Source organism: Chiloscyllium punctatum, chromosome 32 (assembly GCF_047496795.1).
Source record: "Chiloscyllium punctatum isolate Juve2018m chromosome 32, sChiPun1.3, whole genome shotgun sequence".
In the NCBI taxonomy this organism is placed as follows: Eukaryota; Metazoa; Chordata; class Chondrichthyes; order Orectolobiformes; family Hemiscylliidae; genus Chiloscyllium; species Chiloscyllium punctatum.
The window spans coordinates 69738199-69756223 of record NC_092770.1 but is presented as its reverse complement, the minus strand read 5'-3'; the positions used below and the strand labels follow the sequence as shown (position 1 = coordinate 69756223).

General features: G+C 39.9%; 1 protein-coding gene across 14 annotated transcripts in view; it reads right to left on the bottom strand.

Moving 5' to 3' along the window:
* The window catches only part of LOC140458257 (ataxin-7-like protein 1), a 247119-nt gene that overhangs the window by 11682 nt on the left and 217412 nt on the right, over positions 1 to 18025 (bottom strand). For 13 of the 14 annotated variants that reach the window (XM_072552631.1, XM_072552633.1, XM_072552634.1 and 10 more), the window contains 3 exons: positions 16772 to 16964; positions 16536 to 16657; positions 14267 to 15212 (listed from right to left, as the gene is read on the bottom strand). In XM_072552631.1, the coding sequence (XP_072408732.1) occupies positions 14267 to 15212; positions 16536 to 16657; positions 16772 to 16964 (1261 nt within the window). The remainder of the gene's footprint in view (positions 1 to 14266; positions 15213 to 16535; positions 16658 to 16771; positions 16965 to 18025) is intronic. The other variant, XM_072552630.1, reaches the window with a different exon arrangement.

Sequence of the window (18025 nt, the reverse complement as noted above, 5' to 3'; positions counted from 1 at the left end):
CTGGCAACATCCTTGTAAATCTTTTCTGAACCCTTTCAAGTTTCACAACATCTTTCTGATAGGAAGGAGACCAGAATTGCATGCAATATTCCAACAGTGGCCTAACCAATGTCCTGTACAGCCCTAACATGACCTCCCAACTCCTGTACTCAATACTCTGACTCACACCCAAACCATTTATATAAATGATGAAAAGTAGCGGACCCAGCACCGATCCTTGTGGCACTCCACTGGTCATAGGCCTCCATCACCATCTTCTGACTTCTACCTTTGAGCTGGTTGTGTATCCAAATGATTAGTTCTCCCTGTATTCCATGAGATCTAACCTTGCTAACCAGTCTCCCATGGGGAACCTTGTCAAATGCCTTACTAAAGTCCTAACTTCAATCAATGTGGTCATTGTCAAATCCAACTTCTGTGCTTTATGACATTATCTACACCTTACTACCTGAAGAAGGAGCAGCACTCTGAAAGCTCGTGCTTCCTGTTGGACCTGGTGTTGTGTGATTTTTAACTTAATCAGAAGGCCCTTTTATCGCAGATAAGATAACCAAAATACTCCTCAATGCAAAAGAATCTGTCAGCTGCAGCTATTTTTCAGTTACACAATGCAGTCAGTACAATAATAACCTAAATTATTCATAACTAGCAGATCAACAGTGTCATTCTTTGATCCCAGCTAATGATCAAGGTGGCACAGTGGTTAGCACTGTTGCCTCACAGCGCCAGAGATCCGGGTTCAATTCCCGCCTCAGGCGACTAACTGTGTGGAGTTTGCACGTTCTCCCTGTGTCTGCGTGGGTTTCCTCCGGGTGCTCCGGTTTCCTCCCAAAGTCCAAAGATGTGCAGGTCAGGTGAATTGGCCATGCTAAATTGCCCGTAGTGTTAGGTAAGGGGAAAGTGTAGGGGTATGGGTGGGTTGCGCTTCGGCGGGGCGGTGTGGACTTGTTGGGCCGAAGGGCCTGTTTCCACACTGTAAGTAATCTAATCTAATCTAATCTAATCAAGTCTTTAGATTTTAGATTGTATATTCAAAAATCAAATTTATCTTTTTCTGCTATTCTCTGCCAGTGATTAAGTGAACTGAGACTCTGGAATCAGACAGCATCATCTCAAAGCTCGCCCATTTAAGGCAGAGATAAGGGTAGTGAACCTGTGGAGTCTGTACCACAACTGACTGGATCTCATGTAATACTTGCACATTTGACAAAGTAAATTATCAATGGTACAGCAAAGTTAACACTGTAACAATGAGATAACCTGAACAGTGAAACTGTGGGACTGTTAGAAAATGTATCACTAAATATTCTGATTGAAAAAGTACACTGACACTTCACATTTACTGCGCCCAACAGTAAAAATACTTTGTTCAGAAACACAAGTCTTAACTAAATTAAGTACAAAGTGCAAGGAATTTTAATAACAACAAAAGTGAATAGCACATAAAGAATGAGGAAATATGAGCTATTCAATAATTTTAGATCATAATTACCTAAAATTGTTTGTTTTGAGGTTGAAGGCATTTATTTGTGATACTGCGGCAAAGCAGTTTACCAGAAGAATGTGTTTTCAGGATTCCTTTCTTGAATCAATGCACTTCATCTCAAAATAAAATTAAATGCCTAAAGAAATGTTGCAAATACTTAAAAAGGCTAGAGGACAGAATTTAATGCCATAAGGCTGCACACAGAGATAAAGAGAGTCTGGCTTAAGTTTTCCTTTGTCCCACGTCAAATGATTATTTGGTTTAACTTGAATGTTTTAGTGAAAAACGGGGAGCCTAGAGCTTGGCATCTAACAGAGCAAGTGATTAATATTTTACATATGTTGAGACAACACGCTCTGAGCTCATCCTTTCCAAAAACCACACAGAGCAGTTAATCTGATCATTATCACATTGCTGTCTGTGATAATGATCAGATTAACTGCTCTGGGTGGTTGGTTAAGGGATAAAGATTCACGAGGGGCAACTGTCCTGTCCTTAGGCAATAATAGCCTAATAGGCCAAGAATGACTACAGTAAGATTAGGGCCAGTAAAGGACAGTAGTAGAAAGTTGTGCGTGGAGTCTGAGGAGATAGGAGAGGTGCTAAATGAATTTTTTTTTGTCAGTATTCACAAAGAGAAAAGACAATGTTGTCGAGGAAAATATTGAGGAACAGGCTATTAGACTAAAATGGGATTGAGGTTCATAAGGAGGAACTCTGGAAAGTGCGAAAATAGGCAAGTCCCCTGGGCCAGATGGGATTTATCCTAGGATACTCCGGGAAGTTAGGGAGAAGATTGCAGAGCTTTTGGCTTTGATCTTTATGTTGTAATTGTCTACAGGAATAGTGCCAGAAGACTGGAGGATAGCAAATAGGCAAACATGAGGACTGCAGATGCTGGAAACCAGAGTTTAGATCAGAGTGGTGCTGGAAACGCACAACAGGTCAGGCAGCATCCGAGGAGCAGGAAAATCGACGTTTCGGGCAAAAGCCTTTCATCAGGAATAGAGGCAGGAAGCCTCCAGGGTGGAGAGATAAATGGGGGGGGGGGGGGGGGGGGCGCTGGGGAGAAGGTAGCAAAGAGTACAATAGGTGAATGGGGGTGATAAGTCAGAGGGAAGGGTAGAGCGGATAGATGGGAAGGGAGATTGGCAGGTAGGAAGAGCTTCAGGGCAGGGATGACGATCTGGGGGTTGCAGTGAGAGAGAGACTCACTGAGATTCTTGTGGAGAGAGGAGGAGAACTTCTTCAAGGTAGGCATCCTTGCAAGAGGATTTGCAGTAAGGTTAAAATCAACTAGGCAAAAGTGAGAACTGCAGATGCTGGAAACCAGAGTTTAGATCAGAGTGGTGCAGGAAAAGCAGAGATGTTGTCCCCTGGTAATTATAGACCAGTGAGACTTACTTCGGTTGTGGGTAAAGTGTTGGAAAGGATTATAAGAGATAGGTTCTATAACCATCTAGAAAGGAATAATTTGATTAGGGATAGTCAACACAGTTTTGTGAAGGGTAGGTCATACCTCACAAACCTTGAGTTCTTTGAGAAGGTGTCCAAACAGGTGGATGAGGGTAAAGTGGTTGACGTGTAAATGGATTTCAGTAAAGTGTTTGATAAGGTTTCCCACAGTCGACTAATGCAAAAAATACAGAGGCATGGGATTGAGGGTGATTTAGCAGTTTGGATCAGAAATTGGCTCGTTGCAAGACAACAGAGGGTGGTGGTTGATGAGAAATGTTCACCCTGGAATTCAGTTACTGGTGGTGTACCTCAAAGATCCGTTTTGGGGTCACTGATGTTTGTCACTTTTATAAATGACCTTAATGAGGGTGTAGAAGGATGGGTTAGTAAATTTGCGGATGATACAAAGGTTGGTGGAGTTGTGGTCAGCACGGAAAGGGTCATAGATAAGCTGCAGAGAGGTGGAAAATTGAATTTAATGCAGAAAAATGTGTGGTGATTCACCTTGAAAGGAGTAACAGGAATACAGAGCACTGGGCTAATGGTAAGATTCTTAGTAGTGTGGATGAGCAGAGAGACCTGTGTCCACGTACACAGATCCTTGAAAGCTGCCACCCAGGTTGATAGAGTTATTAAGGCGACATATGGTGTGTTAGCTTTTATTAGTAGAGGGATTGAGTTTCAGAGCCATGATGTCATGTTGCAGCTGTACAAAACTCTGATGCAGCCACACTTGGGAGTATTACGTATAGTTCTGGTCACTGCATTATGGGAAGGACGTGGAAGCATTGGAAAGGGTGCAGAGGAGATTTGCCAGGATGTTGTCTGGTATGCAGGGAAGGTCTTTTGAGGAAAGGCTGAGGGACTAGAGACTTTACGTTAGAGAAGAAGAAGAAGAAGATCAAGAGGTGACTTAAGAGAGACATACAAGACGATCAGAGGATTAGATAGGGTGGACAGTGAGAGCCTTTTTCTTTGGATGGTGATGGCTAGCACAAGGGGACATAGCTTTAAATTGAGAGGTGATAGATATAGGACAGATGTCAAGAGGATAGATATAGGACAGATGTCAGAGGTAGGTTCTTTACTCAGAGTAGTAAGGGTGTGGAACTCCCTGCCTGCAACAGTAGTAGATTCGCCAACTTTAAGGCGATTTAAATGTTCATTCGATAAACATATGGATGATAATGGAATGGTGTAGGTTAGATGGGCTACAAATTGGTTTCACAGGTCAGCGCAACATTGAGGGCCAAATTCTATGTTTTAATTCATATATCATGACTGCACTGATACACACTAACATCATAGCTAATCTGATAGTCCTCAACTCCACTTTCCTGCCTTATCCCCGTATCCCTGATCCCCTTACTGATCAAATATCTGCCTGACTCTCTCTCTCAAACTTGAAACATTAATAATCCAACCTAAACAGCCCTCTGCTGTGAAGATTTCAATAGTTCACTATTTTTCTCTCTGTCTTAAATGTGCAAGCTCTGAGATAATGCTCTCATACCCCAGAATCTCCCACAAGGAGAAACAACCTTTCTGCATTTAACCCTGGGAATAATCTATGTTTTAATAATGTTTTCTCGCATTATTCTGAATTCTAATGATTACATTTCACCCTCTCCAAATACGAAAATCCCTCTATATTTGGTAACAACCTAGTTTACCTTCTCTGGACTGCCTACAATGGCAGTGCATTGTTCCTTTGGAAAGGGGAGCAAAATGTTCATGATACCTTAGCTGTGACATGATCAGTGCCTTGTATAGATTTTAGCAAGACTTTCCTATTTTTATACTCCATTCCCTTTGAAATGAAGGCCAACATTCCAATCACTTTCCCTATTTCCTACTGAACTTGGACCACAGATTTTTTTTGTGACTCCTGCAGTGATTTGAAGTAGTGCAATCGGATCTTTCACATTCACCTTCGAGAAAGAAGGGACTTCAAGTTTTGCCTGAAATAAATCGCTCCAACAATGTAGCACTCTTTGACCTAATGGTTGGGCAATCAGCCCTAATTATATACTGAAGTTTCTGGAGTGGGCTGGACTCCAAAATTCTCTAACTTACAAATGTTTATATTCCTCTGGAGTGATAGCATAGGTCTGGTGGAAAAAAAATCATCCAATACATAAAATTACTATCTGGCAATCCTGCATCTTATCCAGCTTCTAGGCCCGAGACACTGCAAGAGAAGGAAAAATAAATGTTCCTGCAACACTGAAAGTTCCCAGAGGTGCCTATGGATGATTGTCATCAGGCAGCTACAAGGCTGAGCTTATTGGACTCAAACCTGTTGGAAATTAGAAAAATAGGGAGTAGATCTTATTGAAACAAAAGACTGAAACTTTCAGGTTTCTTCAGCGCTGAGAGAGTGTTTCTCTCTTGGGAAGATATAGAACCAGGGGGCTCAGATTCACAATTTGGGGTCTCCCATTTACAACAGAGGTGAAGAGGAATTTCTTCTTTCCGAAAGTTATTCATCTTTGATATTCTCCATCCCAAAGAGCGGTGGAGGCTGGGCCATTGAAAGTATTCAAGGCTGGGTTGGACAGATCTTTTGATATACAAGGCATTTGAGGTTATAGGGGAATTAAGAAGTTGAAATATACCTTAGACCTAACACAAAACACTGGCTGTTTTTCCTCTTTACAGGTGCTGCCAAACCCTGCTCAGTTTCTCCAGAACTATCTGTTTGTGTTTGCTACAGATTTTCAGCATCTGCAGATGGACAATGAGTCCATAAGAAAGAGTAGGTTGCTCAGTCCCTCGAGCCTTCTCCATCATTCAATAGGACCACGATTGATAGGATACTCCTGACATTCATTTTTCTCCATTTCCCCACAATCCTTGATTCCCTACTAATCAACAATCTATTTGTCTCAGTCTTAAATTTACACATGGGCTCTGCCCCATTATTCTCCGAGACAACAAATTCCAAAGACTCAATCCTCAGAGACAAAATTCCTCCTCATCTCAGTCTTAAATAGGTGCCCCTTTATTCTGAGGCTAGGCACTCTGGCCCTAAACTCTCCCATGAGGGAAAACACCTGCTCAGCATTTACTCTATTAACATTCTTAAGAATTGTGTGTCTATCAATGAGGTCACTTTTCATTCATCTGAACTCCAGTAAGTAGATTCCCAACTTGTTAATTTTTTGCTCCTAGGGCAATTCCTCTATGCTGGGGATCATTTGAGTGAATATTCTCTGAACTGCTTACAAGTAATATCTTTCCTTAAATAAGGGGACCAAAACTGGTCACATATTCCCGATGTGGTCGCACCAACAACTTGTACAGTTACAGGAAGACTCCCCTCGCCTTATACTCCCAATGCCCTCGAAATAAAGTCAAAAGTCACACAACACCAGATTTATTTGAAATCACAAGCTTTCAAAGCGCAGACCCTTCGTCAAGTGAAGCAAAGAGAGTACCTTAAGCACAGATTTTATAATCAAAGAGATCAAAAGATCATACAAATGGTTTGAGGGGAGTGTTGATAGGACAAATAATAGGTCTCTGCAGGTGATCAAGAGTGTTAGATGGTGTGAGTAAAGTGTCAATAGCTGAATAGCAAGTGAAGGGTTGACCTATAATCCAGCTGATTGAGACAGACAGATGATTTTAAAAAGTTAAAAATAAGGTGGTGCTGGAAACAAACTAAATGACTGGAATAAGATGAGAGTCGCAAACAGAGGGTCTAACCAAAGTAATAAGTAATCCAAAACTGTACAAACTAATTGAATCAGAAATCACACGACACCAGGCTATAGTCCAACAGATTTATGTGAAATCACAAGCTTTTGGAACATAACCCCTTCATCATGTAAAGTGAGAAGGAAACACACAGAACACAATTTATGGGCACAAACATCAAAAGATCATACAATGGTGTGAGTGGAGTGTCAAATAATAAGTCTCTGCAGGTGACCAAGGGTGTTAGACGGTGTGTAAAGTGTCAACAGCTGAACAACCAGCCAAGGGATGACCTATAATCCGATTAAATGAGGCAGAGAGATAATTACAAATTTTAAAAATAAGGTGGTGCTAGAAATGACTGGAATATCATGGATCAAAAACAGAAAGAGTTGGAAAAGCCAAACAGGTCTGGTGACTCTTCCTCTGGTTTTTCTTCATAGATACTGCTGGACCTGCTTGGCGATTCCAGCTCCTTCTGTTTTGGTTCCACGTTTTTCCAGTCATTTGGTTCGTCTCCAGTGCCACCTGATTTTTAATTTTTTGTAATCATCTCTCTGCCTCATTTAATCAGATTAGAGGTTATTCCTTTGCTTGTTATTCAGCTGTTGACACTTTACTCACTGTATAACACCCTTGGCCACCAGCACAGACCTATTATTCAACATTCCACTAACACCATTTGTATGACCTTTTGATCACTCTGTCCTCAAACCCTGTGTGCTTCCCTCTCAGTACACTTGACAAAGGGGCTAAGCTCGGAATGCTTGAGATTCCAAATAAACCTGTTGGACTATAACCAGGTATCATGTGATTTCTGACTTTGTCTACCCCAGTCCAACACTAGCATCTCCACATCAAACTAATTAAGATAGAGGGATTGCAAGTTATTAAGGGGTGATGGTGTCAAAACAGGACAGTAAAGATGATTTTAGAAAACAGTATGGTAAGGTCACATGTAGCATGACAGAACACAAGACGACAGTTGAAGCTGTCTTCATGGGTACGGACCCTTGGTTATCAGTTTCTACTTGGCCATTCTGTGTTGTTACGTATCATGAATGCCGCCTTGGAGATCGCTTACCCAAAGATTAGAGGCCAAATGTCCGTGACTCCCCAACTAGAAAGGAACATTCCTTCTGGCTATTGTGGCACAGTGTCCAATCATTCATTGTCTTAGTGTCTGTGTGGTCTCACCAATATATTATGCCTTGGGCACTCTTGCCTGCAGCTTATGAGGAAGACAAGATTGGCTGAGTCACATGAGTATTTGTCGTGTACGTGGTGAGCGGTAGTGGAGATCTCCAAGAAGATTGTGCATATCTATAAACACCCCCCCCCCCCACCCACGGAAATGACTTTTGACCCTGTCCACCCCAGTTCAACACCAGCACCTCCAAGTCCTGAAATAAGGGACAACAATCCATTAGCCTTCTTGATTCCTGTTGAATCTTTGTGTTAGTATTCTATTTTGTACACATGTACCCCCAATCCATTTGTGTTACAGCTTTCTGCAGTTTTTCTCCATTTAAATAATATTGTTCTTCCTTCCAAGGTGAACATTATACTCAGCCTCAAATTATGCTTCATTTGCTATCTCCTTGTCCATTCACTTAACCGATCACTATCTCTGTAAACTGCTGTATCCCTCTTGCAATTTGCTTTACTGCCCTTTTTTTGTGTCTTGATCTTTTGTTTTCATTATTATACCCACAATCAGACTCACTATGATAATACTGTATGGTTTAAAATACCCAAATAGCTTGCTCCTGGTCCTATTTTTAAATTGTTACGAAGAACAATTGACCCTCAGTCTACATTCTTCAAGAAGCTTCCAGATGTGGATGAATTCTGACAGTAAAGAGATAAAGTGTTTAAACTTAAGGTGCATAAAAAGTGAAAGCTAGGTGTAGGATCAAACATTCAAGATGTAAATTCTATTACTGAGCTGATTTACTTGCATTTTAATGTGGGAACAAGCTCTTTGCTTTAAAAACATGGTATTCTTTCCTCCAGCGATGCATCACAAAGAAACTACGTCACTAATAGTGCTTAGTGGGGTTGGTTAGCTCAGATGACTGGACGGCTGGTTTGCAATGCAGAATAATGCCCACCCCACTGGTTCAATTCCTGCCCCTAACCTCCTGCTGAGGTTATCATAGCTTCTCGATTTCTCCTTTTGCTTGAGGTATGATGATCCTCAGGTTAAATGACAGAACAGGTCTAAGATGCCCTGGGACTATATAACTTTTACTAGTGCTTATAAAAGATTTACAAGCAAGAATTAGAAGGAAAAGATAGAGAAACTTAGTTTATTCTTTTATTCAAGTGGTGTATGTGCATTTTCAACATGCTCTGTCTCCTCTGCTGCAAAGACGACAGGTCACTGGCGTGCATTCAAAGTTCTGCTGATAAACTGACCACTCAAAAGTGCTGGAATAACCACTCTTATTCTCCCAGGCTTCAAGAAGAAAATCCAGTCTTTAACTCACCATCTCTCCAGTCAATGTGGCTCAAGGATTAGAACTGACCAGAGTGCGAGATCATGACCAAAACCACCGTTAAAATACTGTCACTTATTGTTAAAGAGGATTATTATTACTTTTGTATTGACGTTACAAATGTCCTTTATACAAAAAGGCCTAATTAGTAGGAATTCAAATAATATGGTCTTCTACAAGGAAGAAATGCCTTGGGGGTTTTTTTTGCAACTGCAAGGAATGCTGAATTCCAGTGTTTACTTGTTTATGGTATGCAAAGACTGTACAGAAATGCTTCAGTAATTGTATAATATAATAAAGATTTTTGAAGGAAAAAAGTATATTTTTGCAATACAAAAATGGACATGTATTTCAATTTACAATAATTAGCAAATGGTACACAAGTGATAACACAAACTAGTTTCAAAAGGCAATTCAAATAAACAGATCTGCCACCATGAGAAAATCTCCCTGTAATTGCTTTATCAATTTTAAAGATTGTTATCTAATTTGTAACAGGAAGCAGGAAACTACAGGTCAGTTAGCTTTTCATCTGTCAGAGGAAAGCTGTTCGAAGCAATATGTTATGGCAGGGCACTTTGAAAAGTTCAAGGTAATCAGACAGAGTTGACATGGCTTTATCAATGGGAATCATGTTTATTCAATCTATTCAAGCTCAACTAAGTAACATGTATTGCAAATAAAGCAGAAATGGTCAATGTACTGTACTGATTTCTAGAAGGTATTTGATAAGGTACTCATCAAAATTCTTGCAAAAAACAAAAGCTGTGGTGAAGGGCGTAACACATTGGATAGATCATAGAAATTTATGCCAGCAGTAGGCTATTCAGCACCTCAAGCCTGCTTCACCATTCTAGATCATGGCTGATCATCCAACTCTATGCCATATTTCCAAATATTCACATATTCCTCAACGACATGCGTAACTAGAAATCTATCAAGCAATGCCTTGAATTTACCCAATGACTGAGCTTCCTCAGACCTTTGGAGTAACTAATTCCACAGATTTGCCACCTTCTGAGGAAAGATGTTCTTGTAGTATGGCCGGTCTTTTATTCAAGTCCATGTTTCTTGGTTCTAGACCCCAAAGTCAGGAATTATCCTTTCTGGATTTACTCTATTTATCTCTTTAAAACTTCAATAAATTTCTATGAGATTGGTACCTTTACTCTTCTAAACTCCAGTGTCCTCAATCTCTGCTTACAGCCCAGTCCCACCAGCCCAGGAATCAGTCTGGTAAACCTCCGCTGAACTCCATGTATGGCAAGTATCTTTAGCCAAGGGACCAGAACTGCACATGAAACTCCAAATGCAGTCTCACCAGTGTTCCATAAAATTGAAGCAAGACTTCACTGTGCCTGAATTCAAATCTTTTGTGATAAAGGCCAACATATTATTTGCCGTCAAGTTATATCCAGTATGTTAGCTTTCAGTGCCTTTTGAACTAGGACACTCATGTCCCATTGTACATCAACACTTTCCAATCTCTCACCATTTAAGAAACATTGTTCACTTTTGATTCTCCTCCCAGAGTGGATAACTTCACACTTGTCCAAGTTATATTCCATTTTCCATGCTCTTACTAACTTGCTCAGCCTCTCTAAAATCAACCTTTTTGTATCCTCCCAATTCTCATTCCAAGTTTTGTATCTTCTTACATATGTTGCAATTGATATAAATTGTAAACAGTTGAGATCCAAGAACTGATCATAAGACCATAAGAGATAGCAGCAGAAATTAGGCCATTCAGCCCATCGACTCTGCTCCGCCATTCAATCATGGCTGATAGGTTCCTCAACCCCATTCTCCCACTGTTTCCCCATAACCTTTGATCCCCTTGAAAACAAAACCGATCTCTGTCTTAAATATATTTAATGACTTGGGTCTCCACAGCGTTCTATGGCAACAGATTCCATAGATTCACCACTCTCTGGCTGAAGAAGTTTCTCCTCATCTCTATTCTAAAGGATATTCCCTTTACTCAAAGGCTGTGCCCTTGGGTTCTAGTCTCTCCTCCGAATGGAAACATCTTCCGAACCTCCACTCTGTCCAGGCCGTTCAGTATTCTGTAAGTTTCAATTAGATCCCCCCCTCATCCTTCTAAATTCCATCGAGTATACAGTCAGAGTCCTCAAGTGTTAAGCCTTTCATTCCTGGGAACATTCTTGTGAAACTCCTCTGGACTGCTCCAGGGCCAGTACATCCTTCCTGAGGTATGGCACCCAAATTGCTCACAATATTTGGTATCCCAGTTGTTATAACCGCCAACCTCTGAGTGGCACACTGAACACTACTCTCTGCTTTGTGCCTGTTAACCATTCCTCTATCCCAGGTGCTTTAATTTTATCATTCGCCTGTCTTTATCAAAAGTCTTCAGAAAATCCAAATACATCACTTCTACATATTTCCCTTAATTACTGTGCTAACATCCTCAATAATTCTACTTTCCTTTCATAAATCCATGCAATTGAAAATTATTTTTCGACCAATATCCAATAATCCTATAAAAAGATGTTCTAATTTTTTTTCTACTACTGACATCAGACTATCAAGTCTTTATTTCCTAGCTTTTGTTTTCCTTCTTGACTTGAACACCGAGATTACAATATAAAGCGTTCCAATCTGCAGTCACTTCTGCACAACTTTGAAAGATGACCTCAAATACATTCACTATCTCTGCAGCCTTTATATCAATATCGGTTGGTTCTGGATCATTTTAGCAATGGGAGGAAACTTTTCCAATCGACTCCAAATACCCCATAATTTTGAATGGCCCTATCAGGTGGAGGATGGGTGCATGTATAGAAAAGGGTTTAGAGGGATATGGGCAAAATGTTCGCAAATGGCATTTTATCAGTTTAGGATAGCTTATCAACGTGGACGCATTTTCTTTGCGCTGAATAACTCTATAAGGAGACCAAAACTGCACAAAGTACTCCTGGTGCAGTCTAACCAAGCTCCTTCACAACTGAAGAAAGACTTCTCTACTCCTGTACTCAAGTCTTGCGATAAAGGTTAACATTTCATTAGCCTTCCTAATTATTTCAAACACCTGAATGGTAGCCTTCAGTGACTTATGGACAAGAGTGATTCGGTCCATCTGTACATCTACACTTTCCAGCTTCCTAAATGCTCAGATATACTCAGTATATCTGTTTCTTAGACTAAAGTAAATAACCTGACCATTTTCCACATAATATTCAAACTACCATGTTCTTGCCCACCCACTAAACCTGTCCAAATCCTCCAGGATTTACACCTTCGTCAAAACATACACTCTGGCTTAGCTTTGCGATCTTGGAAATATTATACTTGGTCCACACATACAAATCATTGATATATATTGTGAATAGATACTGTATACTGAGTTTGTCATGACACCCTTGTTTGTGTTCTCTATTTCCTTAATTATAAAGCGAAGGAATATGAATGCTCTATTAATTAATTGCTCAATGATTTGTGCACACATTTCCTGAGGTTGCCCCATTTCTCAGTTCCCTTTAGAACTGTACCTTTTTATTTAAAGTGTCTTTCCTTGTTCTTCCTATCAAAATGAAGCATATCACACTTCTCTGCATTAAAGCTGATCCCCGTGTTTCCATCCATTGCCCCATCTTTTCTATGCCACCTTGAAGTCTACCACAGCCCTCCTCGTAGTCCGGTTCTGTGTCAATTTGCAATAGTGCTCTGTATACCCTCGTCTAGGTCAGTAATATTTAATCAAAAAAAGCCTGAGTTGTAACACCAATCCTGAATAAACCCAAATACATACCCTCCATCAGTCTGAAAAACAACCGGACACAGTACTTAGTTCCCTGTCACTTAAGCAATTTTGCATCCATATTGCCTCTTTTACTCCATGGGCCAAACTTGTTATGTTACTTATCAAATGCCTTTTGACAGTCTACATACACAATCATAATAGCCTCAGCAACTGCCCTTTACCTTATCAAAGCAGACAAGCAATGTTTGGAATTCTAATGTACTCTGTCACCATTCTGCATCCAGGGAGAATTGGACGTTTATGGCTAGTACCTCTATATTCCTACCCTAGTTCCCCCAGTATCCTTGAATGAGAATCATTTATTCCTGATCATGTATCAACCTTAAGCAAAGTAGCCTAATCTCGAGTACTGCCGCTTCGTCAATTTTTAGCATATCCAAAACATCAAATGCCTCCTCTTTCACCATGACTTCGAAAGCACCTTCTTCCTTTGTAAAAACAGGTCCAAAGTACTTATTTAGCACTGGGTTCCACTACCGAATAAGTCTGCCAGACTCTGATCCACTGCTGACAGACAGAAATTGAAAATTACTTTGAGTGCTGCTGTGTTGCTGTTGACTAACTACGAAATCAAAATACTAAGAACTTATAAACATGCAAATTAAGAGGGTATTAACAAAGTAGTTACATACCTAAATTGGTAACTCAAAGGAGTAAACAACAATCCAAATAGTGGTTTAATTCCCATCACAGCAGTTTGAGAATTTAACTTCAGTTAATTAAATAAATCTACAATAAAAAGATCATACTCGGAATGGTGACTGTGAAGCTACCAGTCTGCCATTAAATTTGGTTCACACATTTCTATCAGGGGAAGAAATCTGCTGTCCTTACTGATCTGGCACACATGCGACTCCAGACTCTCAGCAATATGGACTGACTCTTAATTGTCCTCTGAAGTGCAGCAAGCCATTTGTTTGTGTTAAAGCAGGCAGTTCATCATTATATTTTTCAGGGCAATTTGGAATGGACAATGGATGCTAGTCTTAACAGTGACACCCAAATTGCATAAATGAAATTTAACAGGACCATCAATTTAAAATTTACATCTTAAGCTTCATGGAATAAAAACAAAAATGTGCATTGATGTAGTACCTTTAATAGCCTTAGGACATGCCAAGGCATTTTTCAAATATTTCTTTTTTTGACATCATTTTGCAATGCAAGAAATGTGATAGTCAATTTGCACATAAAATCACAAAAACATCAATGATGTAAACGGTGAGTTAATGTGTCCTTTTAGTAATGCACTGAAGAAGCACAAAAAAGGCAAAACCTTTAACTGTCCTAAATTAGGACAAGTTTTGTAAAAAATAAATTAAAAGCAATCCTTACCTGGCGAGAGACAGAATTGTTAGATTCTGTGATTGAAGACATAACATTGGCAGCACTTTTTTTGTGAACACTGTTCATACCAGGCATTTTGGTTATTTTGCTGGATCTACTGCTGGAACTAGAGTTTTTACGCTTTTTCCCTTCTGACTTGTCAAAAGGAAGGGGCAGCGAAGACATAGCATTGTGTGCTGCTAGTGCATGGTCCCCTGCATGGTGCACCAGGGAAGAAACAGACAGAGTGGGATCAATACTGCTCACAACCATGCTCATGTGTTTAATGGAGTCTGTTGAGCTGCCAGGCAAGGAAGTCCGTCCTGAGGAGTCTATTTTGGCACTAAGTGCGTTGGTTCCATTGTTCGTATTGTGCACAGACATTGCGCTGTAGGAAGATGTTGCAGGAAATGAATTCAATGTGGTGCCAGGGTTCAACACACAGTTCCTTTTGTGCGACCCTGAAAATGATGATGTTGAAGATGAGGTCTGTAATGATGATGTAAATGGGGAGGTGGCAGGTGGTGGTGGCGGAGGTGGTTTCTTCCTCTTATTACATGAGCCCTTGTCGCTGCGCGAAGATAAGTCCTTAACTTTGGAGGATCTGCTGGTTTTTGTTTTCAGTGGTTTACTGAGTGACGGGGAAGGTATGACCATGGGTACTGGTGATAACAACGAAGGGGCCTTGAACCCAGAGTCCATCAAATTAAACGCAGTTGCTGCCTGTGGAAAGGCAGCAGTGTATGACATGATGGAATTGGTATCCACTGCGGTCGCAAATCCTGCTGACGACAAAACTGGGGCTGTCATTACACAAGACGGAGTGATTGGTGAGCTTGAAGGAAGATAAGCTGCTGAAGGGCTGCTCAAAGGCTGTAGCACTGATGCAGAGAAGGTTGTGGTAATAGGTGCTGCAGGAGACAGCATCGGGCTGTCTGCGGCAGGAGGAATTTTCCTAAAGTTGTTTGAAAAGAGAATTAAAACAATGTTATTCTTAATATTCTACTTGAGATATACACATTTCTAAAAATTAACCAACAATTGTGATGTAAAAGACAGAGCAGATTTTAAATTAATTTGCTGAAACTGGTTATTTATTTAAGCAGATCTGGAGAAGGGAAGATTTTTCCTGTTTGTAATTTGTTGCAAAATCAGGAACACTTCCACAAAGCCATGTTTACAAGCCATAACTCAAAGGTGTCTCCTGCATAAGGCAACAGAGCCTGATAGATGGTATAATTTTTGGGTTACCACTGTCTAAGTCCAACTGAAGTCACCTTGATGGGCTCAGAGGAGGAGCTCTCTTCAAAGATGGATCTGCATTTCAATTCAACATTATGCGTGATACAAGAAATTGAGGATCAACATGCAGTCTATTTGCTACAAGTTGCTCAATTGGTCTTGATGTGCTTGTCCAACATTAACAGGGACAAACTTAGGTCCAATAAAGGTTGACAACCCTCTTTGCCTGTCAAGCACATGATGACTTTTACCTTTTCTCTGTTGTCTCAAACGACCTAGGGAAAAACTGAAAGTCTCATGTCAGCACTTGAGAGCCCAGCCCTGACAGCCGCATTCTACCAGCAGCTCAATAGGAATGTGTTTGTTTACGGAGTTGAAGATGAATCCACAAATCCACTTAAGGAGTTCTTCTATTGGAAGAAGCACAGGTGTGGTGTTGAGAATACAGAAATTAAATATCAAAAAGAAAAACAAACATTTGAACTTGAATAATCTGTACAATTCTAGCCACTGCTGAAAGCATCCAATAATAATGTGGTATTATGCTTATGTGCAATCATTCTTCATTAAAGAACCAGAAAGAGGATTACTAGAATTAAGTCAAGGTGTACTTCAATACTGCAAGTGTATCCTCTAATCTTCTGAATTGTCAATCTAGTTAATATTCCGCCATTTCAGCCCTGCTTTTAACCTACACTAACTTCCTTCCTCCAGACAAAGTGTCTTACCTCCGACTCACAAGGTAAGATACAGATATGAAAAGTCTTTGGGTAAACTTAGTTCATTCACTCAAAGATCCCGCTGTTATTCCATTAGAGACTGAAGATTCCCCAAGCAATGGTTTATTTGAGAACTGATTAGAACTAGTTCAATAGACAACTGACCCAGGAGCTTGAAAACATATGTTCACCAGAATTGGAATCAGCCTTGTTACCTCTAGATTATTCAGCTATCCACATCAAATATGAAATATAACTTTCATGTTCAAAACTGTTCTCACATTAACCTCGTAAACTAGGGTGAATATTGGACTCACTTCCACATCTGTGAATTTAGGTGTTTTTCTACCATTGAATTAAGTGCCAGTCGAAAACGGTCCCATCGTCTGTCAAAGACATAGAAACCTCTGCCCATCAAGCGACTCCCAAAAGTGCAATACTACAAAACAATGCAAAGCAATTATTTTAAACCATACATTTTAAGATTGAAAAACATAAAACTCAAGTGTTGAAAACAAATCAGGAGCTTTTGAAGTAAAATATAACAACATACACCAAGTGGCCTTGGGTGGTGCCCAGAATATTGACAGTCCAGTTTTTCAGATTCCTCTGTACCATCCATTTCTCCTTCATCACTGGATAATCGACTTGCTAAATCTCCAATAATGGGCAATGGCAATTCCAATACTGTTGCACTGTTGGATGTAGTACCCATACTATTTAAGCTGCCAATAGATGAACCCCTGCTGAAAGCAATGGACAAATATTCTATTAATTTTAGGTTATATTTCAGGTCTTAAAACAGTTACATTGTGGTGGAGGGTCTGACAACTGAAAATAAAAGGAACACAGAAATTACTGTGAAACTGCAATCGCGGAACAGATGGTTCAACCACCACGGCCTTTATTCTCTACATGAGCATCAGTTTTACTTCCACTTTTGTTCCATACATTTTCCCTCACCTTTCATTCAATGAACTGTCTAAGCTATTCTCAGATATTGAGATGACTCTCTTTCAATCATACAGTCAGGTCAGTGATCACTGCCCTCATTCTAGACCTCTCAAACAGTGAAAAGCATTCTATTTTTAATTAGTTTACCTCATTCTAACAAAGCTCTCTACAATTCTGTCAAAATATCCTGGAAGTTCTTATATTCTAACAACTGTAGCCTCAAATTTTTATCCTTTCTTTGCATTTGAACCTCCTCACTCCAGCAACCATTTTATTGAATCTGTGCACCAGCCTGACTATTATCTCAACAATCCCTCTGTACTACAAAGTTTAAATTGGCGTACCGTGCGTAAACAGTGCACTTGTTAGAGTTTTATATAGATTTATCTCCACATTGGGTTTTAAATTTTATGCCATAAATGGCATTTGCAACACCTCGTTACATTATTAAATCATTTTCAAATATCTAACAACTACCATCTTGCAAAAGCAATCAGACAACTCAGTGGAAGTTGTGCATTATACCAGAGAACTGACTTATTGCTGTGGTTTTAGAACACCACCACAAAATGAAGATGGGGAAAGCCCAACTTTGGTGTTTTTATACATAATACTATTCAACATAAACTCCATTAAAACACAAATGCACAAAGAGGTGCATTTGAATTATTTTAAGGTTTTTGGAAAATTCACATTACTTCATTTGTGATTTTTATTAACATTACTGCAAGAGTTTAAAACATCAGGCATTAAAGAACAGAGATGGCACTGAAGTGAACAAATTGGCAGCAAGTCTCATCTTTAAAACACTGTAGATTAAACTAACCGACAGACAGACTGTTTACTAAGGTGT